This window comes from Crassostrea angulata, chromosome 10, assembly GCF_025612915.1.
Source record: "Crassostrea angulata isolate pt1a10 chromosome 10, ASM2561291v2, whole genome shotgun sequence".
Lineage (NCBI taxonomy): Eukaryota > Metazoa > Mollusca > Bivalvia > Ostreida > Ostreidae > Magallana > Magallana angulata.
The window spans coordinates 8,304,917-8,329,430 of NC_069120.1; the positions used below are offsets into that span (position 1 = coordinate 8,304,917).

The window sequence follows — 24,514 nt, forward strand, 5'->3', positions numbered from 1 at the left end:
TAATCATTAAATAATTCAAACATGAGAATCATTAACGCATTCTACGGCCACGAAAGTTATGTCAACAAGTACTCAGTCACTTGGATAAAAATAAATATGGAAATCAAAAAAGGGCACAACCTTTATATTGATTACAAAGTAAGAAATATTATTGTACTTTAAAGAAGTTCTTCCTTTTCTTTGAGTTATTCTTTATTCCTTCATCAATGCAACTTTACTCATTTCCAAATTTTTCAAATTTGTGCATAGCAAAGAAAATGGCAGTCTTTTACCAAGCAAATGTTAGTTTTAAGAGGCTGGATAGTAAATAATTGATTCGTACAATTAAACAAGAAAACATTAAAGGGACGTGGACACCATTTGACTTAAAATCTTATTTTTTCATTTTCAATGTTTACACTGATAAATATAGAAGTTTATAATGCTATGTCAAAATTTGAAAGTCAAATATCAAATTATAAGCAAGACACAGAGTTCATAATTCTTTGTTTTGTAAACAAAGCTCAATATTGTCATTTTTTACATATGTGTTGTATTTGGTGTAAGTTTCAATCAAATGTATTTTTCTTTTGTTGATAATAGTATTTATAAAGATATTGAATTAGTTTAAATTGTATTTACATGTCATTTTGTCTAAAAAAAAGGGTAATTTTCTACATTAAATTTTTTGTAAACAACTATAAGACTCGAGCTTTATTTTCATAACAACCACTTCTTACCTCTATATCTCACTTGTAACTTGACTTTAAAGGGGCATGGTCACGATTTTGGTCAAATTTTATTTTTCTGTTTTTATTATTTACAATCCTTTAGGAATGCATTTCTAATGATCAAGTGAAATTTGGGTGCCAGTCGATAAGTTTTAAGCAAGATACAGGGCTCACAATTCTTCGTAATGTAAACAAGGCTCGTGCCCTGTTTTTGTTTACATATGTTCAATATACCAGTAAAAAATCTTTTTCGAGATAATTTGTCTATCTTTTTATTCATTTTAAGCATAAATAAACAGTTACTAGCGATTAACACATTGATTTGAGGTTTAAAACTGGAATTGTCACTTCAACATTCAAAATGTAAACAAAAGCTTTGTTTACATAGCGAAGAATTGTAAGGTCTGTAACTCGCTTATAACTCATCAAATGACAATCAAATTTTTGTAGCCTATTAAAACTGCCTTATTGAAGCATTGTAAACATTAAAGTCGAAAAAATAATTTTTGACCTAAATCGTAACCATGTCCCTTTAACATTCAATATTTTGGTCAATCATTTAAAATGCACCAGTTAACCATTTTATACATAAAAAATAAAGTAAAACTTTTGATCTTAATCGTGTCCAAGTCTCTTTAAGAGAAAAAATAGTCTGTCCAGGAATATTTGCTAAAAACTTTTTTATCTTAAAAAATCATATGTAATCAACTTGATCATGAAGCGTTTACGAAAAATGCAATTTACATAACATTGCTTTTTATTTAAGCAACAACGACAACAATATTTTACATGGATTTCTCATATCATAAGAATGAGAAATTCTTATTTGAATTATGAATCTTGGGTATTTTTTTACTGCGGTACATATATGATACTTTTTGTACTTTGTAACGAATTTTTGATTATGTAATGCTTTTATTTTGCAGTTAGCAGTATCGTCGGGTTATGAAGTGGTTATTTCAATTCTTTTTGCAATGCATAGTGTTGTTTATTTATAAGACAAAAACAGAAGTTAAAAATTATTTGATCAAATCGTCTGTTTCAAAGGAATACGCATACACTCAATAAACAAAGAAGAGGACATGTTAGTGCAAAAAATGCATCATTGGGTCAAGGAAATCAAATGCTTTAGAAAATCAAGGACAAAACACATAAAACTAATTTATTCAAAGACTTTTGGCAATAACTTCATAGATGTCCTTATGATTTTGAAATGAAAAGTTAGCAAGGTTGATTATTTGATCTGTAATGAATCATATCTAAGATATTTTCAATAAAATCATGTTGGTACCAGTCTAGTCTTTCAGCTGGTTCACACAATCTTGCAATATTCATTTTTATGTGGAATTAATAAGATAAAACTGTTGATATATCCCCATGACTAATGATTGGTTCAGCATGCAATAAATAATGCAATTAATGATTCCTGATTAAAAACTAAAACCAGTTTCTGTCTGTAAACTAGGGAACTCGTCTGTCTGTAAACTAGGGAACTCGTCTGTCTGTAAACTAGGGAACTCGTCTGTCTGCTTATAAAATGTCTATCTTGGCTCGTGTTGTTTTGCAAATGAAAAACACAGATTTTTCTAACCTTAACCTTGGGTTTAAATCAAGATAGAAACGGCTCGACTACAATGGAAACTTTTGTTATCACTTATAGTGATTTTATTACCAATATTACAAACTTCAAAATCCATGATTAAGCGTTAAGTCATAAAATTGATAGATTGGCCTGCATATAAAAAGTACAAATGTTGAAACAATAAACATGCAAGATTACACTTGAAAGAAATTGTCAATCAAAGATAAAGAACAACCTTCAAATAATGCAGATTCTTTAGACTAAGTATTGATAAAAATAGATGCATTGAAAACCTTGAAACTTTGCTTAAAATTTGAAAACAAGTTTTCGTCGCGTCTGACAGTCACAGTATATCACACAAGGTTACACGTGAATGGTAGAACAGGAACAAAACAGAATGGAATAGTACATTATATCGTTATGTCTTGCTAACTATTCAATAAGAATTCCGTGTTGACTAGTATTGTTAATTATTTTCCTTACGACTAATTAACGCAGTATGTAGAACAGCATCCCTAGAGTAGGGTTCTACAATAAATGTGTTTTATTTAGTTTTGGTAAGGGGTTCTATTGTTTGATCAATGTGGTCTTGTCTTTTGTGAAGGAAATACACAGAATGCAAATGACCGTGCGTCAATTGAAATACCTGTTTACCACAAAACCAACATTTATATTAATTTGATTTCGGTAAGTTTGTGATTTACAAACGGAGAATACTATTGGTTGGTGTGTATACATGAACTTAATATGTTTATTTATCCGTGAGTTAAAATTCATTAGATTCTCTGAGATCTTAACATTCCATTCCACACTCAAAAAAATGAATATGAAAAAATACAGATATTTTTTAGTTGTTTTAGATAGTTTGTATATGAACACATCTTATAGACAAATGTTTTTTTTTTTAAACTTGAACACTGAAATTAATTTCTTGAATAACCATACGTGTACATGCACATTACAAGACATTCACATAATAGTAAATGATAGACAACCACACCAACTTTAGTCTGCAGAAATAAAATGTATTTCATATGCATAACTGTTTTATTGAACAGTCATACATGCACTTGTACATTAAGCTTAAGAAGACATTTACAGATGATTTCACAAATTCAGTCTGCAAAGAATCGTTTTAAAAACATAAATACTTTCCATATTTTTTAAAGATTTACCATCATATTAAAACAAATCAAAATGACTTTTGATATTTTTATTGATTGCAAAGTACATGATTTTTTTTTCTAAGCCTCAATTAGTAATAATTTTAGTTTGTGAAAGAAAACATGTATATAGTGAATTTGCTATAGTTATTATTACGAATTTGTTATACGGATTTAACGAATTACGGATATAACGAAGTAAATCCTTTGGTCCCTAGGACTTCCCTATAACCGAGTTTAACTGTAATCAATGTTTCAGAAGTGTAAACTATAACTTACACTGAAAACAATCATTTGCTATTGCAATGATTTGTGAAACTATGATAAACAACTCTTAACTATAGTTAATGAATGTATATTATAGTTCACAGATGGGAATCGATATTTATCAGTAAAATCTATTGTTTACCGTATATACTGTAATTTTCGTGATGATCTAATTTTCACTTTTTTTGTTATAAATTTATAAATTCACTAACTAGTAAGCAACAGAGGTAAATCGTTCTCTGTCCGTCGTAATTATCATTTACTATGAATAGACAATAAAGTCCAATGTTCTAAGAAGAAGAGAGACAACTTTGTTTTGGAATTGTAAATATTTTAAAGTGTTTTGTAGATCGGAACATATAGAACCATTTTAACAAGGCTTTGGACTTTCAGTAGGACGTACATGTAGCTATCTATTTCTTGCGTCAAAACAAGTTGAAATGACGCTGGTTTCAAGCGAAATATACACTGATTGTGTAGTTCTGGCTCAAAAGACAGACAAATTATGTTGATTTCAAAGAGCCGTGACTGAGTGCCTTCATTGATATAGACAGGCCTACGCCACATAGATGTTTGACACAACTACCCAAAGTCCAAGCTCTTGTTAAAATTGTTCTAAAATGTAAGTTTTGGAATAAACACTGAGGCAATTTATCACTTGAACTCTCATTTTCTGATTATCATAAATGAATACAAAAAGCCCATTACTTACTTTCTATACACAACCAATAATGATATAATATTTCCCTTCATTACAAATGTTTGAAAATTATTATTGACCAGACTTAATGCACATTATATATAACTATAAAAGAGAATTTAAAGGGACCTAGACACGATTTCAGATAAAAGAAATTATTTTTGATTTAAATGTATAAAATAGTTTACTTGAATGATTTACCAAAATTTGAATGTTAGAAGTCATGTTACAAGCGAGATACAGAGGAAAGAATTCGTTGTTATTTAAACAAAGCTCGAGTCTTATATTTGTTTACAAATAATGTAAAGTAAAGAAATAACCATTTCTTTCACAAAATACCGGTAACTTGTGGAAACAAGATAAACTCATTCAATGTGTTCGCAAATAATTTTATCATTAACAAAAAGCAACATTAGATTAAAACTTATATTAATCCAACACATTTGTATATAATAACAGGACTTGAGTTTTGTTTACAAAGCAAAGAATTCTCAACACTGTAACTCGCTTGTAACCCGATATTTCACTTTCAAATTTTGACAAAGCATTAGAATTATCAATAATGACAATTCTCAACATTAAAAATGAAAAAGTAAATTTTGAAAAATTTGAGCTCCCTTTATGGGGGGACGTATATACGTCCCTGCTTTAAGACAATAAAACAAGAAAGAACAGACATTTTAAAATAAGATGAACTTTTGATATAAGGTTAATTTTAAAGCATTTATCAAAGAATATCCGTTAAGGTTTCGGGTGGTTGATAATTTATATGAAACAATGATATCCCTCTAAAAATTATTTTCTTGCTCAAATAAAGATTTCAAAAAGTGTAGTTTTTGGCAAAGCTGTAAAAAAAAACCTCAGACGTTTCTTTGCCTCATTCACATCCTATGGTTTTAGCTGGTGTATGTGACAACCTTTAAAAATATAAGATATGAGAAATAAATACTAGTAACAGATTTAAATAACATATTGATATACAATGAACGATAATCGCTACTGTTTCTTAAAGCTCTTGTTGTCTCTCTTATGTCACCCAAAAGGTCAACTATTTATCATCCTCTACATTATTTAATCACTAATAATGTAAAGATTTAAACTTAAATCTAAATACACCTGTATTGAACAACACTAATGTTGAAATACCTTGAACTTACTTTTTCATCATCAGAGAGATAATTGTTGGTAATGAATACGCTGAATTTTCTCTGTATTTATTCGGGAAATCTGATATTTTTTTCTTTATATGTGTTGCTAATTATAAACCGCCTGTTGTGATTAACATATTTGTACTTCACTGTTAAACCTCCTCTTTTGGACAAAACATATAGATATCTTCTGGGTGCTGTTTGAATCCAGTATATCTCTTTTACTTTCATTCACAGTTGATAAAAGGCCCTCTCTGAGTATCATCAAAGTATCCTCATTGTTACATGTATCATCTATTTTGTTATCTAGTTTGTTTGAAGATTTCAACATATAAAGTGCGTGTTGCATATTTGATCACAACAGAACCAGTGTCATTAAATTAATATTAATCTTTAGAGGTCTCTTTTTAAAATTTATTCGTATGGTCAAACCATTGGCCTCCCTACTTAAATTTTCTCAGCTTCATGAGTGATGCATGCCAATTTCTGATTGTTCCTTTCATAAAGCTTTTGTATCGCAACAAACGATTGCTACAGTGACGTGTTCCATTCGAGTATTTTTTTGTTTTTCAAATTTATAGGTTACGAAAATACCCAGAAATAATTAAATTTGGTGACCTTTTTTATGTTAAGGGGTATTATCACAGTTCTAGTGAAATTTCATTTTTCTATTTTTATTGTTTATATTATGCTTTTTTATGCATTTCTAATGATCAATTAAAATTTTATGGTCATTGTAGAGTAAAAGCAAGACACATAATTCACAAATTCACAATTCTTTGTTATATAAACAAGGCTCGTGTCATATTTTTGTTTACATCGTTCAAAATACCGGTAAATGTTCTATTTCAAGCTGATTTTTCAATCTGCAATCCTTTTGAACACAGAAACAGTTTCTAGTTTTTGTCACATTCAATTTAAATTTAAACCTGGAATTTTTTTAAAACAAAAACATTATCTATAACAAAGAATGGTGAGCTCTGTATCTCCCTTATATTGACTATTAGAAATACCTTATTGAAGCACTTAAATCATTAAAAACGGAAGAATAAGTTTTGACAATGTCTCTTTAAAAGTTAATTTCTGTTTCTATTACATTTGATTTCTATATTGATGTAAAAGCATACAACTTTGAAAAATTGAAAAAAAAAGTTATTGGAATATTTGAAAGTTTTGAAATTTATATTCAAAGACAAAACAAAAGTGTTATACTTTGGGGTTTTACCTTTGGATCCTATTGAAAAAGTATGTACATGTAACAAAAACTACTTAGAGTTTGTAGGTGTTAAGGATAACTTTCACAGCATATTGAAATATTGAATCGTAATAAATGAGTTATCGAACTTCTTCCTTGAGAAAATATTAGTAGTTATTAAATAATTCTTTCTTTAGAGTTCATGCAGGTATAAAGGTAATAATACAGCATTGCAGAATTATATATAACCAACGTCAAAATGTTATTTTAAAGGACCTTTATTTCAATATTTTGCGATGACCAAAGAACTATTAAAGAAGGCTTTTTCTTCTATTTACATTGACATGTCTCAACGAAACTACATCAAATATGTTTATTTATTTAACAATTATTTCAAAATCATTTTTAAAAATTGTGAATTTAGTAAAATGCCATGTTGTAAATTTTGAATTTACATCCACCCAGTAAATTCAAATTTACAACATGACAGAAATATTGCTTATGTCCCATATGTGGGAAAGCCATCCTCTTTGCATCCATTGCTCCACATCAATCATCTTTTAATACTTTTATATGTTATTCTCAGATAGCTTGAGGGATGTACCTTCAAAGCAAAAGTTGTCCTTTGTATTGCAGGAAACTTGATCATCAATCAGATCTAATAGTATTATAATGTATTTAAAAAAGATAAAGTAAATGAATGTACATTAACAAAATAATAAAATTCTCAACATAAGGTTTTCGAACAGGATTACAGAAAATTCTTATACGTATACTATAATTATCATAAGTATACAGTTTGTTTTTGTTTGTTTTTGTACCCAATTTAGTTGATTTTTTCGTCACAGGTAAATTTCCCCTGGGACAATTGTGTTTTAAATTTAAGATGGAATGTCTTTATAATAACCTCCTTTCTAATGAACCTGTAATGCCTCTTTAACGATGAAAAAAAGATCTTGTCATATTATCATCCTGAACACTGCCTGCATCAATTAATTCGTCAAGTATGATAAAGTGATTTCAGCAAAACACGGATTGTCTTAAATAGTATTCATTAACAGTGAGAATATGAATTGATTCCCAGGTGAATTCATTTACATAAATATGAAGTTCTATACATCATATCCTGTGTAATTTAATGGCGACTTAATTCTAACATCAACGGAGAACATACTCTAAAGGTAAGTCATCTTCAAACCGTTAAAACAGATTTTTAAATTTTAGTTTAAAAATTAAATAACGATGTTACTTCTTCATCACATTAAAGAATTATCAGTCATATAAATCATTTTCATACAGTTGTAATTACAATAGAGGAATCGATTCTATATTTCGTGTTCTCATTTACCTATTACAACAATTTAATGCTTTTGGGACAAATGTAAGAGTTCTTGAAATTTATGACAAATTCACAAACAGCATTTATTCCATGGCTCAAAAAATGAGATTGGTCTTGTTTTGTTTACTTTTAGATGAATGTGTATACAACTGTTTCTGTGTTTGTCACTGTGATTTCCCTTACTTTTGTTCAAGGTAAGATTTTCTCAGTTTTACTTTTTATTTTCAAACCTTTTTAATTCGGCTGCTCAATGCACACGATTAATTTACAATCATTTCATCAACCTTTACCTTTAAAATCATTTTTAGTTGAGCTCTAGTTTTTATTAAATCATGTCTTAAGGAAATTAGAAAATGTAAATGAAGAACGAAGGCGCTGACACAAGATATAGCAGAAATTAAGATGATTCATTAATCACGGGCCATGAAATTATTTCATAGTAGGAAAATGTCAGGAAAATTAAAAACTTCTAAATATATCTCATGTCTGTTCTAAATATATAACTTCCATCTGTTTACATGCATGTTTTAATTTTTAAGATTTCTTCGTCATACTCTTGAATTCAAATAGACTAAGTATTTAAATTCTCAAATCCATTATAATATATTTTTTTAACCGGTGTTCAATATTTCATCTCCATTAATTTATAATTGCTAAGGAGTAACATTAAAAATTACATTAAAAGAAGAAAGCACAATTTTTGTTCATGTTACTATTTTCCCCCTTAAAACAAAAACAAAACAAAAAAATTACTATCAAATTAAATAACCTTATCCATAAAGACATAAAGAACGAAATATCACCTCATTGCATTTTTTGCAAGATCGACCCCCTAGTTCAATAGCCGTACCAATGTCGCTCACTTCGCTGGCTTATTGCAGGACAGCACTTTCAGAGGTTCTGTGTATACAATGGTTTTGCGATAGCACGTGACGGTGAGCATGCACTCCAGCCGGAAGACATCGACCCCTTCCTATGTACCCACATCGTCTTCTCCTTCGCCGAGGTCGACGAAACAGGAACGAGGCTAAAGGACCCCGATCACTTCGAGGCCAATTATTTGTATGACGTTATTTTATGACGTAATCATATCATGATCAAATACAAGATAAAGCATTAAGATTTCAAACATAAATGAATGAAATGAAAAATGTGTATGATTTCAAAATATTCTTCGCGTAATATTTGAGTTATTATTTTTATCCGGTTTTTGCAGATATCAAAGAATTATTCGCCTTAGAAAATTAAACCACCGCCTCAACATGATTCTGTCGGTTGGAGGATGGGATAAGGGCAGCGAGGGGTTTTCAAAACTTGTATCATCGCGTGAAAATATGTTGAAGTTTACTAAATGGGTGATCATTTATCTCCGCCGCTTCGACTTTGATGGACTTGATTTTGACTGGCAGTTCCCTGCACTGAGAGACAGCAGTCTGCAGGACAAGAAGCGATTCGCCGACCTTTGTGACGTCAGTAATGTGTCATCAAATAGATCGTAAGAAATCTTTTACTTGCATCATCATTTTGTTGTTTCATATTCATTTATTTTATTCCATAACACAGGTGATCGCCCTTGAGTTTGATATCGAAGAAATCCCTGACATCAAATGGAAGTTGACCTTTACCCTCACCTTTCACCCTCTGCTTCCAGTTATGCACTTTGGTTATGATATTCCCCGTCTTTCAAGGTAACGTGTTGAAAACTGCCTTGTCATACTATGTATTCAGTATAAGCTATACTGACTTGTTGCATTACAACTTGAGATTAAGAGTGTATCAGACATATGCATCCCCAATAAGAACATACATCCATCCCTTGCTTTTGCAGTAAGGCCCATTATATCAACCTGAAGATGTACGATCTGTACGGCCACTGGGACGATCCTCTGCTGGCGCGACATCACAGTGCTCTGACGGGTCCCAAGGGATTCAACAACATCGTAAGTACAGAAATAATGTTCCAAGGGATTCAACAAAATCATAAGTTCCAATGGATTCAACAACATCATAAGTACAGACATACTATTTCATGATATTCTTCAACATCATAAGTACAGAGATAATGCCCCATAAGATTCAACAACATCGTAAGCATACAGATATTGTTCCAAACAATTCAACAACATTGTAAGGTATACTGGTATATAGATATTGCTTCAAAAACTTCAACAACATCGCAAATACATATCTACTGTTCCAAGGGAATACCGGTTTTACCAATGCTTTACTTACCTCCTATAGGTTCATTCCTATTATTACATTGTTTTGTTATACGCATCCCTGAATTAACTATTGTGAATCTTTATATGTCAGATCGTATTGTGCGTTGAATCGTTATTTTGCATTTACTTCAGAATGATTTGGTGGAGATGTGGGAAGAGAAGGGAGTTCCCGGTCACAAGATGGTCCTGGGAATGCCGTTCTTTGGAAGATCCTACCGCCTGGAGGATCCCGCCATTTCAATGCCTGGGGCACCTGCCATCGGACCCGGCACAGATAATGGAGACGGAATTCCTCTCAAGCATGTAATTATTTTACTGTGTTAATCATGAAGTTTTGTTTTAATATTTTTTTTATTCGGATGTGATCACTTTTTTCGTCTGTTTGTGAAGCTATGCCACCTGATACGAAGTGGGTTGAATGAGAGCTTCATTCCATCACAACAAGTGCCTTACCTGGTGCAGGGGGATGAATGGATCGGCTACGACAATCAGAGAAGTATCATGAACAAGGTACGCGTCATATAGGTTTAAATAAACAATATTAATGGCATTTACGTGTGTGTACCATACATCTCTTATATATGATGGCATTTTTGGTTTTCTCGACTTCAGGCCACCTTTGTTTTCAACAAACCTTTGGCCGGGGTATTGCTCTACTCCCTCGACATGGACGATCACAAGGGAGCCTGTGGGGCGGGAAAATTCCCCATGTCCATGTCAGTGATCCACGGTCTCCAGGCGTACATGCTGTACATGCAGCGGAAACACATGGCCATTGGCGAGATCTACAGGACAAAGATTAACAGCGCACGCGTGTCCAGGAGAGCTTACTTTATGGCGGGAAAAAAAGACATGGTCGCAAAGGAGGATAAAAAAATCGCTGGATTGCAAAAAGAACAAGACATTGCAATGGGCAAGATGACTGCAGAGGTACAATCTGCACAAGCCATGATGAACAAACCTTTTGAACTGCCATCCCCCAATCAACGATCATTTAATTGGTAGACATTGTCAGGAATGTTAAATTAATTCTGAAGTTAACATATTTTGTATTGAAACGTGATTCAATAAAAAATGATTTATTTTTCCACCCTTTTAATGATTATGCATGTTCAATTTTGATTTTAGTTTACAGACATAAATGATAATGTTTGTTCAAGTTATTTCAAAATATTAATGTATTCGTTTCAAAATTGTTTTTTTTTTTTCTTGAGAAAAGGTGTTTGAAAAGTGTGTTTTCGATTAATCAGAAAGTATATGCACTGTGAGTAAATAAACAACAATGCCTTCATGTAACTATACAGTTAAACTGGTTTTTTAAAATATATTTACTGAAACTTCCTCTTTCTGTATTGTTTAACAAATAAAGGATTTATTATAATGCCGCTGTTTTGAATTGTATAATTTGTGGATTTCTAGTAAAACAACTGTCGTTTGCAAAACAAAAACAAATAATGTTCAAGTAAATGTATGTCTTCTAATTTTTTTTCAGTCATGTAGCTATCTTTATCAGAAAAAGAATCGACAATGAGATACAAAGAAATATAAGATATGTACTGTTATAAAAGTGTAAAAATAAGTCACGAGTGAGATTTATTTTCAATAAGTATACTTCATGGCCTTCCTGGTTTCTGTTTGCTGCAGACCTTTTACTCCACGGGAAATTCGGGTTGACGGATCATGGTTTTTCAACCCGAATTTCTCAAGGAGCTTCAGTTCTGCAGCTATGTTTCTGTAGGATTATCAGACGAAGATGGTGGCCTGCTTACAAAAAGTTAGTGTCTTGAACCAAAAACTATGGTTACAATCACTCCAAGCTAAGTTTGACGGGGATGTCAAAATATATCAAATATTTACCCTGATACAATCTCAATATTTTGTTAGTTATTACAGGACAAAACTAAACTTGTAGGTCGAAAAGCGTATAACATGTGAGTGCATCAGTTGTCATGAATGAATCAAAGTACTGAGAAGTCCTTTGGCTTAAACTATACTACATTTTGTATTTCAAAAAATAATGGAATGAGGAATCCTTCTTTAACTTTTATGGGGATGTATTTACATTTCCCAGTTTTTCTAACCGTATACAAATCAAATGTGGTTTTATGGTTCAATAAAATCGATATTTATATTCCTTTTAAAGGAAAGTTCCTCCTTAAAGTATTTCCCTTCCAAAAGCTTAATACGGAAGGTGATACATACGAAATATAAGCTCCTTGAGAATTAAACGTATCCATGTCATGCAGTCGTTCTCAGAATAGTCGTAATTTATACCTAATTATCATCTCTTCGTGAATTTAAATAACCTCAAAAATACCATTCCGAATTTATATTACGCAAAACGTAGCAACTATCCACTTATTAGATTATGATCTGTAGTCACTTGATTACAGTGAACTTTTCCGGATTTTCAAAAAATTAGCTTTTTCATACACAAGTAAAAAAAACCACTGGAGATTTGGTTCATGAATGTACATTTTCCAAAGAGAACTTAATAAAATTATGAACACGGAGTTTTTGGCTTCCTAGCAATTTAGAGTTTTTGATACAGAGACGGTCGACAATTTTAATAATTAGAAGCTAGTCCATTTGCTATTCTGGGCTTTTATATGTATTCAATTTTTACCAGAATATTTATTTTGTGCGTTCAAGACCAAACGTATTATTTTTGACGTACACATTTGTAAATCCACTTCTATAGAAAGGCAAGCGAATGAAAATTAAAAAATCTATCTAATTTTATAAAAGTGGATGTTTCAAAATAAATTTAAAGAAATTTTGACAGTATCTGCAGCTCATTAACATTTAGATTCGAAGAAATTGTGGTGACGCCGTGTTGAAGAGGAAAGAATTAGCATATCTATCCCAGCTCGGATCATTAAAATCCTCTCGTAATGCACTGTCCCTCGCTGTATCACACCATTGTTTAAATTTAATTTTCATGTAAATGCGAAATGGAAAAAAGTGATTAATTACAGCAAACCGTAGTTCATACTTCCAAATAAAGTATATCTGAAAAGAGGTGGAAGAATCAAGATGGTGGCCCTCTGAAAAGGCTATTCACAGGAAAACAAAACTGTTGATGGTTCAGAGGCTTTGATTTTGACAATAATCTTTTGCAAAAGAGATTAGTTGTAGAAAATGAAGGGCCAAGCGTGTATGGTTTTGATTTCCGTGTGGTTGTCTTGCGTTGATGGGGGTAAGTCTTATTACATTTGCAGATCTTAACCTTATTTCTTTTTTATTTTGGTTCAAATCGATTTTGATAAGATATGCCAGATAAAAATCAGGAATATTGAGATTAGGGTAATTGATCGCTGTATTACACACTCCTAATTATCCTTACCAGAAATGATTGATGACGACAGTAACGTGGGGATCAACCTTAAGAAACTTTTATTGCTTACTCGCTTTGTTTAAACAAGAACAATAAGGATATTTTTCTCACACTCAGGAAAAATTTGTATTTCAATTGCTGATAAAGGGCTTATTTGTCTGACAAAATGTGTACTTTGTTTTGATAAATAATGTACATACAGAAAATACTCATTTAAAGAATCAGCTAAATATCAGAGTCAATGTTTGTTAGCCTTGATAAAAATTACCAGTTTTAGCTGTCATGTTTATGATTTTTTAAACAACTGCATGGTATACATATAATATTAAGATGCAGATCTTATTCAATAGCTGTCATGTATCCCCCTCGTCACTGACAAGTTCCACTCGTAAGCTTACTGTCAGCGAAATATGACGCGTTCATTTCGTACATAAGAATAATTAATACTTAAAACGTGACTTTTCTTAATACGATTTATTAAATGTAGAAAAAATACCTGACTTTAATTTATAGTATCCAAATTTAACTTTTCCAAAGTCTTATTTTCAGTCAAATATTCAACAAATGCAAGAATACTTTTTATAATTGACTTAAACTGTTTTAGAAATGAAACCTAGGCATAAAAATCAGTCAGTTACGCAACTTCTTTTCGTATGATACAAAAAAGGACAAAAATTGAAACCATCTTCTGTACAGTACACAATGCCTAAAAAATGAAAACAAAAAGTTTAGAGTGTTATCACCTTTAATGCTTGTATGTGTCTATAACTGCAAACAATTGTAGAATTCCTATTGATTTCTGTTTTAAGAATTTATCAAGATGTGTTACTACAGCGCATGGGCGATCTATCGGGACGGCTCCCAGGCCCTTACCCCCGAGGACATTGACGCCCATCACTGCACCCACCTGGTCCTGGCTTACGCCACCATAGACGACACGGGGAAAAACCTCAAATTCCCGGACACCTACGAAAACATGCATCTGTAAGAAATTAGGCCGGACCAAGTTGTTTCTATGTTTAGCATTCGCGGACGGATTGGTTTTGAAGCATGAAAATTGAAAACAAATACAAACATGTACCCAAAACTAAATGTACATATACTTTTCATGTTAAAAAAAAATGCATGCACAAAGATTTTAAATTTTTAATTTGCTTTGTTTCGTCATTTGACCAAAAGTTTGGGATATTTATGTGTTAATTTTCGTAACAGTGTAAAGAAATATTAAAATATTAATCATAGATTTTATTAATGGATTATGTAAGAATGTGTAATTTTTCTGTTGATTTGTGTGTGTTTTATTTGTAAAAATGTTTTTGACTTTTGAGGGGATGCTAAACGTAGGAAAAACTTGGAATGGTCTTACAGAAAAGAAAAAAAAACAATTGTTATAAATCATAAATTAGATATTCTTATACATGTAATCTACAAATCGAACCTACATGGATACTGTCACTATTCGCAATTCATATTCTATATCTTTATTTATCTTGAAATGAATGATTTTTGGGTAGGCCCGAGAGGCTGAATGATATGAGGGACCACAAGGACGACCTGAACATGGTCCTGTCGGTGGGAGGGTGGATGATGGACAGCGAGGCGTGGTCAAACGTGGTCAGGGACAAGGAATCCATGGATACCTTCACCGCAAACGCCATAACATTCCTCCGCTTCCACGACTTTGACGGGATAGATCTGGACTGGCAGTACCCGGCATTTAGAGGAAGCTCCCACGAGGATCAGGCGAGACTAGTGGAGTTCTGTGGGGTGATCTAAAAATAAATGTTCATATCACTTCAAATACTTGATAATACCCCCTCGATGAAAAGTAGACAACGTCAATCAGTTAATGCCACACAATATGCATTAGGCGTAATAACGTTCGACATAGATACTATAATATCCTCTGAAATTTGACTTTACTTGTATTTTATCTCTGCACACAATATGTCTAGGGCATAATAAAGTTCGGCGTAGGTACTATCCTTTAAACATTTAATTTTAGCAATAAAAATGTGTATTAAGACTACTTTCTAAAAATATGCATTATATGACTACTTTCTAAAAATATGCATTAAATGACTACTTTGAAAGTAATCAGAATAATGTGCATTTTAATTGGTAAAATTAAAACATACCAGTAGAACAGTACCAAAATATATTCTGAAATTTGACTTGTTTTATCTAGCGTTTTCGACATGGAATCGAGACTGAGTCGGAACCTGATAGTAAGTGGCACCTGTCGTTTTCGTTGTCTGTCGACCCCTCGGCCCATCGAGTGATGTACTCCTACGACCTCAAAAGATTAGCCAAGTAAGTTGGACAGCACTCCCCATTTATCAGCGGGGGTCAATCACTTGACCTGTTACTAGGGACAATCTTGAATCGAATATCGTCAAAATATTGGCCAGAATACAAAATATAGTACAATGCACGACCTTCAAGATTTTTTCCTTGTCTCTCGGCGCACACGTGCTAGAAATTTAATAATGGACTGGTCTTAAGTATTTGACAATAAAAAAAGTTCTCGTAAGAGAATCTTTGGTCAAATATATAAAACACATAAAGAATATATTTACTTTCATATTTTAGTTGTAAAAACAGCACGGAATGGTGCATATCTCTTTTGGTTAGATATACGGAATAAATATTTGAAGCATATATTCACATTAATTTGTACATTCGCCAAGAAATGTTGCATAGCAATTTCGCTGGAATACAATTAATTAGACGATATACAATTAATTAGACGAACACTGCTTTAACAAATATCCTGGTACCATTTGACAGTTACTGTAACATCATTGTCATTGCTTGACCTATCATGATTTGGCTATATTCGTACTTTTACATTAAATTCTGAGAGCTTGTTATTGTGTGTAATTATTTATTCTCTCCCCTATAAGTCCTTATCATTACACCATTTAGTATATACTCACCGATCTTTCGTAGGGAGGTCGACTTTTTCAACCTGAAGACTTATGACCTTCACGGTCACTGGAGCGAGCCCCTAACTGCTGACCATCACAGTCCACTGGTAGGCGGGGACGAGCTTAGCCCTGAGCCCAAGGACAGCGTGGTAGGAATATAAAACTAAATCACTCATGAAAACACTGTCCATACTGAAAATTGGGCCACCGAGCATTTAATACAAACAGTTGTTTCTTTAATGTATTCATTGCTTTTGTGCTCTAATACCTAATTCTATTCTAAACGACCATTCACAATGTCATCTCTTGTAAAAGTTGATAGTTTTAATGCACACGTCATAGGCGTCGGAACCGGGAGGGCTAGCTGGGCTTTGCCACCCCTCTTTTTTGCAAAGTTAGACAAAACTATAACCATAATCCTATTTCTTTTTTTGGGCTTGTACAGATTTCTGATAGGTCCAGCCCCCCCCCCCCCCCCACTTTCAATTTGCTTCCGACGCCACTGCACGAAACATAACTATACGCATGCCACTTGTGATGAATATCGTGTCTTACAGTATCTCTCTCTTTAGAACGAGCTGGCAAAGGAATGGGTAATGTCCGGAGTTCCGGCGAGCCAGATTGTCATAGGTCTGGCTTTCTACGGCCGTTCCTTCAAACTGAAGAGCGCTAACTACTCCTTCCCTGGCGCCCCTGCCGTAGGTCCGGGCTCAGACGGAGGAGAAGGGATACCTGTTAACAAAGTATGCAAAGTGTTCAAATGATTTAAAGTTTTTCGTTATACAGATTTGATTTTCTATGGTTAAGTTGACTTTGTTTGGTTTTAGATTTGTCACTTGATACGTGGTGGTGTGGAAGAAAAGTACATTCCAGAAAAACGAGTGCCTTATTACGTCATTGATGACGAATGGGTCGGGTTCGACAATCCAAGAAGCATTAGGGAAAAAGTAAATTTAAATGTTCTACTAATGCATATCTGTAATTCCTGTGACAAAGATGAGGGTTTTTTTGTAGAGAGTTATAAAACACTGTTAATCTATATGGTTTATCAAAATAACATCTTGATGTTTGATTATAGGCTCAATTAGTTGCCAAAAACCACTTGGGTGGCATAGCGATGTGGACGATGGATCAGGACGACCACCGCGGGGTGTGTGGGGAAAAATGGCCGCTTATGTTTGCGATTATTCACGGTCTCGGTCCTCTGGAATACGTGAGCTATGTGTCTGCAAAACACGAATCTCTCAGGGAATTGGTGAATAAGAAAATCATACACGCTAACGCACAGTTTGCCTATTATTCTGAAGCGTTTGACAGTAGAAATGCCAGGAAATGGGAACAGAAGTTAGCTGTTCTAACGACGAAACTTGCGGACATGCAGGCCCAGCAGTCCGTGTTCTGGGCCAAAGTACAAGGGGCGGCAACTCGTGGGGGTAGTCCCATGCCACCCATTGACAAACCGTCCTGGACTATGTGATTGGTTATCAGTCTATTATTGTTCAAAGTTGTCTTTCACTGGATTTAATACGCATATTGTCTCTGCTTTGTGTGAATGTGTTTGTTAATATATTATAAAAAACAATAAAAATGAAAAACAGACTATACAAACATTTTCTATGCCAGAGTCATAGAAGCATATATTCAAGCGTTAAAATCATTATAAGTAGTCAACTTAATGCATAATTCAAGTTATGTGGTATAATCAAGGCATCCAGATTTCTTTTTTTCCTGACTTATACACATGCATATCGCATAATTATTTACAATGTTCAGAAAAATATTTCATGTACTTGTTCCGATTTTGTTTCAGTTTTTTAATAAATTGTTAAATCTGTTCATCTACCAACTTACTAATATTAAAATTTAATTTAATACTACTATTAGATTAAAATATACAAAAAATATACTTACTGAAAAAAGTTTAATACTTCAAAGAACAAAATCCAATAATGTAAAAAAATATATATATTCCAGTAACGGCATGATAAGTTTAATTAGGGGGTTATAATGCCTATGATTAATTTAAGGAAATATTTACTAGGTTATTATACTATCATCGTATGACGTGCGTTATGCAAATTTCATTTAGTTTAATGAATTTCGAGTGATGTTGCGCTAATTTTATCCTGAAAGTAACAACAGGAATATAGCTTTGACAAGGCGTATTAATTATCAAATATAATAATAAGTGACACATAACAGGATATTAATGCTTCATTTAAGCAGCGTTCAGGGGTTGTCGTCAGAGACACTCTAGTCTGTGGCAGTGTTCATCAGTAATGTCAAGATTTCACAGTTCACTTGTTTTTGTATCATTATGACTTATTAATTCAATTCAGATCAGGTATATGCAATGAATTATACAGTCCGTGTTCGACGAGTTGAGAAAATGGCGTCCAGATTTTTGTAATCAACTTTCTTAGATTTCTACGGATTTGAAGAAAAATATTAATACAAAAATTGCCCTGTAAGTATCTTAGTTACTTTCTTGAATATTCATAACTTTTTAAAACAGAAAACGGAGAGATCTATCACTTTAAATAATTTACGGGAAAATCTGATTTTGCTTATTGATTTGTACGTTGTATGGAATGATGAAGTACAGCGTTCAATTTGTCTTTCAAGTTCACCGACGGTAACGGTACGGCGTTTTATTTGTTTACAGACCATGAATACAATAATCCTAGCCAGTCTTCTCGTTCTTTTAGTCAGCTTGACAGAAATCCATGGAGGTTTGTTAAATTCATTACATTGAGTATCAAGACCAAACCCACATTGTAAAAGGCAGAACACTTTTTGTACTTAACGAGGGGGTGGGGGGGGGGGGGGGCTATTTCATGTCTCCATATACCGGTATCACATCAATAATACGAACGTACGGAAAGACAGTCGAATAGAGTGTTCGTAATGACATCACTTTCAATGAATACCTCAAAAGATCTTCATTAATTCTTTGACTTTATGACAAAAACAAACAAAAGACACTTATTTATTCAGCTGTTAAATAGTTGATAAACAGTTTTTTAGCTTGAAGTCTTGTAATGGTTAATTGAGGAAATGATAATACGAAGAATTACAGGTCATAATTCAAACATGTTTTAAATTATGTTTTTGAAAATGTCCAAGGACTGGTGAAAGCGAAATTTACAAAATGTACCTGTATAAATAGTTCTTTGTTCTTGATATCAATACATAAACAAAAACTGAGTATTACAGATATTCTAAAACTTAAAAAAAACGATAAAAGACAAGCAAAAAAGCAAACAAGGTGATAGAATTGGTACTTCAAATAAATACTTGGTAGTTCAAACATTACATTCAAAGGGCACAATAGTAAGCTTTGTTGATACATAGATTCTACAATATAAATAAAGACTTATAAGACTCCCAGAATGCAAAATCGAACTCTCGTGTTTTGATATTTTTCTACATTTTCTTCGATTTCATCATTGTCTTGAATGTTTTTATTATGACAGAATTCATCAAGATGTGTTACTACAGCGCCTGGGCCGCCTATAGAGACGGCGACCAGGCTCTGAAGCCTGAGGATGTGGACGCCCATCACTGCACGCACCTTGCCCTCGCCTACGGCACGATCGACGCCAGTGGCAAACGAGTCAAGTTCCCGGATGTATTCGAAGACATGCACCTGTATATCATATTTCTGGGTTCTATATTAATCTTCCCATGCTCTCTGATACAGCAAAACATGCATAAAATTTTTTGTCAAGGGTTGCTTAATGTATTAAACGCTTTCGGTAAATAATGATTTTCTGTGGACATCATTTTTATTTTATATATTGTGCGATTTGTTTTAAAGGCCAGAGCGAATGAACTCACTTCGTGACCACAACGAGGACTTGAACATGGTCCTCTCGGTGGGCGGGTGGATGATGGACAGTGAGGCCTGGTCCAACATGCTGAGGTCCAAGGAGAACATGGAGGAGTTCGCCAAGGAGGCCGTCATCTTCCTCCGCTTCCATGACTTTGACGGGATAGATCTGGACTGGCAGTACCCCGCCTTCAGAAAAAGCACGGCAGAGGATAGGGAAAGATTCGCGGACTTCATGGAGGTAATGAGAGAGAGAGAGAGAGAGAGAGAGAGAGAGAGAGAGAGAGAGAGAGAGAGTTCAATATATGCATGCCATAACCGAATCATGAAAAAGATCTAGTACAAAGCAGTCATCATTTTTGTCGATATGAATGTCATAAATCATGTGAATCTAGTGCATTATCTCTTCATTATAAACAGACATAACAGACAATGTACAGATTGCAAATAAGGATAGATCGATCATAGACAACCACCAATATGAGGGATCGTTTCACATTTAGATTAATACAAAGAATGACTGAATTCCCCTAGCAAAAAAAAAAAGCCATGTTGCTCTAAAACGGTGAGACCCGCCGAATAGTGTGTTTATTAACATTTCGAGTTGTTACATAATCATATCGTATTGTAAAAATGAAACGTTATTTCCGTAGACAGAGTTACATGTCTTAAAAATCTTATTACATTCTTTGTGATCAATGTATTTGTTAATTTTTCTTCAATTTAAACATATGACATGAAACTCAGAGAGTGACCCGAAATTAGCGACTAATTTATTACTTCACTGTACATTTATGTTTAAATATAATTATGAGAGCATATATCCTGAAAAAAGATTTGTTCACCCTTTTCTTACTGTAGGTTCGTCAAACTCATGCAAAATAAATATAAGTACCAAGTAGGGACACTGACGAACATTTATTTTAGCTTTTCTCTCTCCCTACAGATAATGAGGCACGCTATAGAGACGGAACACGAGCCCGACAGTAAATGGTCGTTGTCCCTCTCTCTGTCCGTGGACCCCAGCGCTTACAGGGTCATTAATTCCTACAACCTGAAGAGACTGGCCAGGTAAGGCAGGGGACAATACGACTCATGCTATGTACGTCAGAAAGGTGACCTTGACAACAGGCTAGTGTCATTACCCTAATATAATGTCAAGGTCGTGAAAGTTAATTTAAAGTGTTAACCTTTAACAATTGTTTACAAAGAGATAAGGATCAAAGTTTTTATTAATATTTCTTTAGAAGGGAGGACTTTTATTTTTATTTGTTTACATTCTTCTCACACATATTGAACCTACCGATTTTTAATTTGATAAAACTGGGAGATTTGCGCACACAGTTGAATTTTTTGGGTATCAACAGACAGGTTATGTTTATCAGCAAAGATATCTCTTGCGACCTTTCAAGAGTTGAAAAAGCGGTCAATAAAGTTGTTCAAATCTTTGTCGGCACGGTAAAAAGGACGCAATAGAGATTTTCTGAGTACAAAACAAACTTGTTCAATTGTTTCATGAGCATAGGATTTTATAAGTGTATTTTCCAACTAAAAAGAAGATGTTTGGCAAACAAATGCTTAGTATATTGCCTATATAAAAACCTTCACCATACTGTTAAAGCAACAGGAACTAATTATGCCGGAAAAGAAAACGCAAATTAAGCAATATAAAAAATAGGTGTTATTTTGTTAAGGAATTCGTTATCTAACCTTGAATACAATCTACAAATTTCAAATAGTACTTTATAGCACCGTAAACTGTTTACTGAAACTGAATTCATGTAAATGCCTTGTAAACTTTGAAATACTTATATTTTAGAGAGGTGGACTTCTTTAACCTGAAGACGTACGACCTTCACGGACACTGGGACGAACCAATGGCTGCCGTACATCACAGTCCGCTCACCCACGCAGACAGCCCGATAAACATCGTAAGACCCAGACATCTCTCCTTGTTTATAAACATGCACGTAAACATGCATAATTATATATATAATAGACGTATAACCGTATCGTACCTTATCAAAAGTGACATGATCAAAAGAAACGCAAAAAGTCAAGTGGGAAAACAATACACTTTAAAATTTCGAACTGCATTAAAATGGGCAATGTGCGGCTATTTGGAATATCCAAAAACGGTGACTTAATACAACATCTTGTCGACAAATGTATAACATCAAATCATGTATTAACTTCTTTTGGAAAAAAATAAAACGTGCATGAAATATACACACTAAAAAAATCACCATGATCACAAAAATAACATGATGTGCATCATTTTGGACATCGTGTCGTGTTGACTCAACACATATTTAGATTCTCTTAATTCATTTTCACTGATATTTAAATATAACCACATACCTTTTTATAAAGAATACCTTGGCCAGGAGCTGGGCTGAAGCAGGTGTCCCCAAGAACATGCTGGTGCTGGGAATCCCATACTATGGCCGCTCCTTCAGACTCCAAAACCCCAACATGACCATGCCCGGAGCCCCCGCTCTAGGGCCGGGGTCTGATGGGGGCGAGGGAATCCCTGTCAACAAAGTAGGTCAACTATAAAGTATGTGTCCTTAAATATGATATATATTTTCCTTCATAATCAAATTATATATATATATTATGTGCATATTAGCGAGTAATGGCGACAGTCGACTGCTGATAAAGTTGGGTTTTTTTTAAATACAAATTTTGTAACTTATTGATTGAATGACTGTTATTTCATTGCCAGATATGTCATTTAATCCGAGGTGGGGTTCAGGAGCAATATATTCCTGAACAAAAAGTTCCATACTTTGTGATGGGAGATGAATGGGTCGGGTTCGACAATCTGAGAAGTGTGCGAGAAAAGGTAAGAATAAAAAGAGTAGATTTAAAAAAAAAATGAATGCTTACATGGTATAAATGACAAGTATGATATTAATCAAAAATTTTCTAGGCCATGTTGGTGGCTTCCAATCATCTGGGAGGAGTGGCTCTATGGACACTGGATCAGGACGACCATCGGGGTGTGTGTGGTGAGAAATGGTCGATTACTTTTGAAGTAATTCACGGACTAGGACGTGCTGAATACGTTGACTATGTCGCCGCAAAACAAGAGTCACTCCGTACACTAATAAACCACAAAATAGTACACACCTCTAAAGAAATAGGGTACTACTCGGACGTGCAAAATTCTACAATGGCCGCCCGCAAAGAAGCAGAGCTGGAGCAGCTACAGAATGACTTGGCTACACTTCAAGATCAGCAGCAAAAACAATGGATGCAGGTCCAGCGATCTGCTACACTGGGCGGGAAAGCTATTCCTCCGCTAGACCAACCGTCATGGAAATTATAATCCATTTATTATATAGAATGAACAAAATGTTGAGCGTTGTTTAGAACTATTATACTTCTATTAGTTATTTATATATTACGTTTTTGATAGAAACGAATGCTCTTTTTAAATAGGACAATACGTTGAATATGCATTGCGAATGGAAAATTTGAATTGTTATCTTATTATCATAAAAAGTGATTTTAATGTTTTATTGTAAAATGCTGCTAACAATCTTTGAAATAGATATCGCCTGCTTAAGGTTATAGTATGGTTTCAACATTCAGTATCATTGTTATTACAACTTCATTTTTCGTTTGTGTGATTTCTCACCTAATTTAATAAACCATTTTTTTCTCAAAAACTTAGTATTTGCTTTCTTGTTTGAAAAATTAAATCATAGATGTGAAAGAAAAAAGTTCCCTCGTGTAAAGTACCAATCAGTAGAATGCAGTATTACTTCGTTTGATAATGTTAAACAAAACTGTAACTTTGACGTAATCGTTTGGAAAAAAATAAAGGTACATTTATTTGTCAAGTGTATATCACATAACTATTACCAACCCCTCTTTTATTTTCTAATAAATAAAAATTGTTAATGTAATTCTAAAGGAGAATGCAGTATATGTTAGATAAAAAACACGCAAAACTTTGTTTGGTTTATAAAACAGAAGGTAAAAATTGGTTACGTAATTTCAAAAGATAATGCAATATATGTAAAGTAAATTGCATTCAAAACTCAGTTTGGTTTATGAAATACGAGGGGTACTTTACCT

General features: G+C 33.4%; 3 protein-coding genes and 1 long non-coding RNA gene across 5 annotated transcripts; 3 read left to right on the top strand and 1 right to left on the bottom strand.

Moving 5' to 3' along the window:
• Window positions 1-7,804: 7,804 nt before the first annotated feature.
• Window positions 7,805-11,709, top strand: LOC128168197 (putative chitinase). The gene is made up of 9 exons (XM_052834379.1): window positions 7,805-7,946; window positions 8,238-8,298; window positions 8,986-9,166; window positions 9,321-9,573; window positions 9,668-9,792; window positions 9,933-10,044; window positions 10,459-10,629; window positions 10,717-10,836; window positions 10,939-11,709. The coding sequence occupies exons 2-9, from the start codon at window positions 8,238-8,240 to the stop codon at window positions 11,329-11,331; spliced, it is 1,416 nt and encodes a 471-aa protein (XP_052690339.1). The 5' UTR covers window positions 7,805-7,946; the 3' UTR covers window positions 11,332-11,709.
• Window positions 11,710-13,315: 1,606 nt separating this feature from the next.
• Window positions 13,316-18,427, top strand: LOC128168195 (putative chitinase 1). Its single transcript, XM_052834375.1, has 8 exons — window positions 13,316-13,525; window positions 14,473-14,647; window positions 15,178-15,430; window positions 15,852-15,976; window positions 16,616-16,742; window positions 17,166-17,336; window positions 17,421-17,540; window positions 17,672-18,427. The coding sequence occupies exons 1-8, from the start codon at window positions 13,468-13,470 to the stop codon at window positions 18,068-18,070; spliced, it is 1,428 nt and encodes a 475-aa protein (XP_052690335.1). The 5' UTR covers window positions 13,316-13,467; the 3' UTR covers window positions 18,071-18,427.
• On the bottom strand, window positions 17,192-23,406 carry LOC128168198 (uncharacterized). Its single transcript, XR_008241305.1, has 3 exons — window positions 23,318-23,406; window positions 22,804-22,958; window positions 17,192-17,325 (listed from the first exon to the last, which is right to left on the bottom strand). It is a non-coding gene; the product is annotated as an uncharacterized LOC128168198 (long non-coding RNA).
• Window positions 18,576-24,498, top strand: LOC128168196 (putative chitinase 1). 2 transcript variants are annotated; one of them, XM_052834378.1, is made up of 9 exons: window positions 18,576-19,060; window positions 19,219-19,325; window positions 20,070-20,244; window positions 20,414-20,666; window positions 21,372-21,496; window positions 22,245-22,356; window positions 22,799-22,969; window positions 23,154-23,273; window positions 23,361-24,498. In XM_052834378.1, the coding sequence occupies exons 2-9, from the start codon at window positions 19,262-19,264 to the stop codon at window positions 23,757-23,759; spliced, it is 1,419 nt and encodes a 472-aa protein (XP_052690338.1). In that variant the 5' UTR covers window positions 18,576-19,060; window positions 19,219-19,261; the 3' UTR covers window positions 23,760-24,498. The 2 variants fall into 2 exon arrangements, with proteins under 2 accessions (XP_052690338.1, XP_052690337.1); XM_052834377.1 differs by having other exon boundaries at window positions 18,577-19,060; window positions 19,259-19,325.
• The last annotated feature ends 16 nt before the right edge of the window (window positions 24,499-24,514 follow it).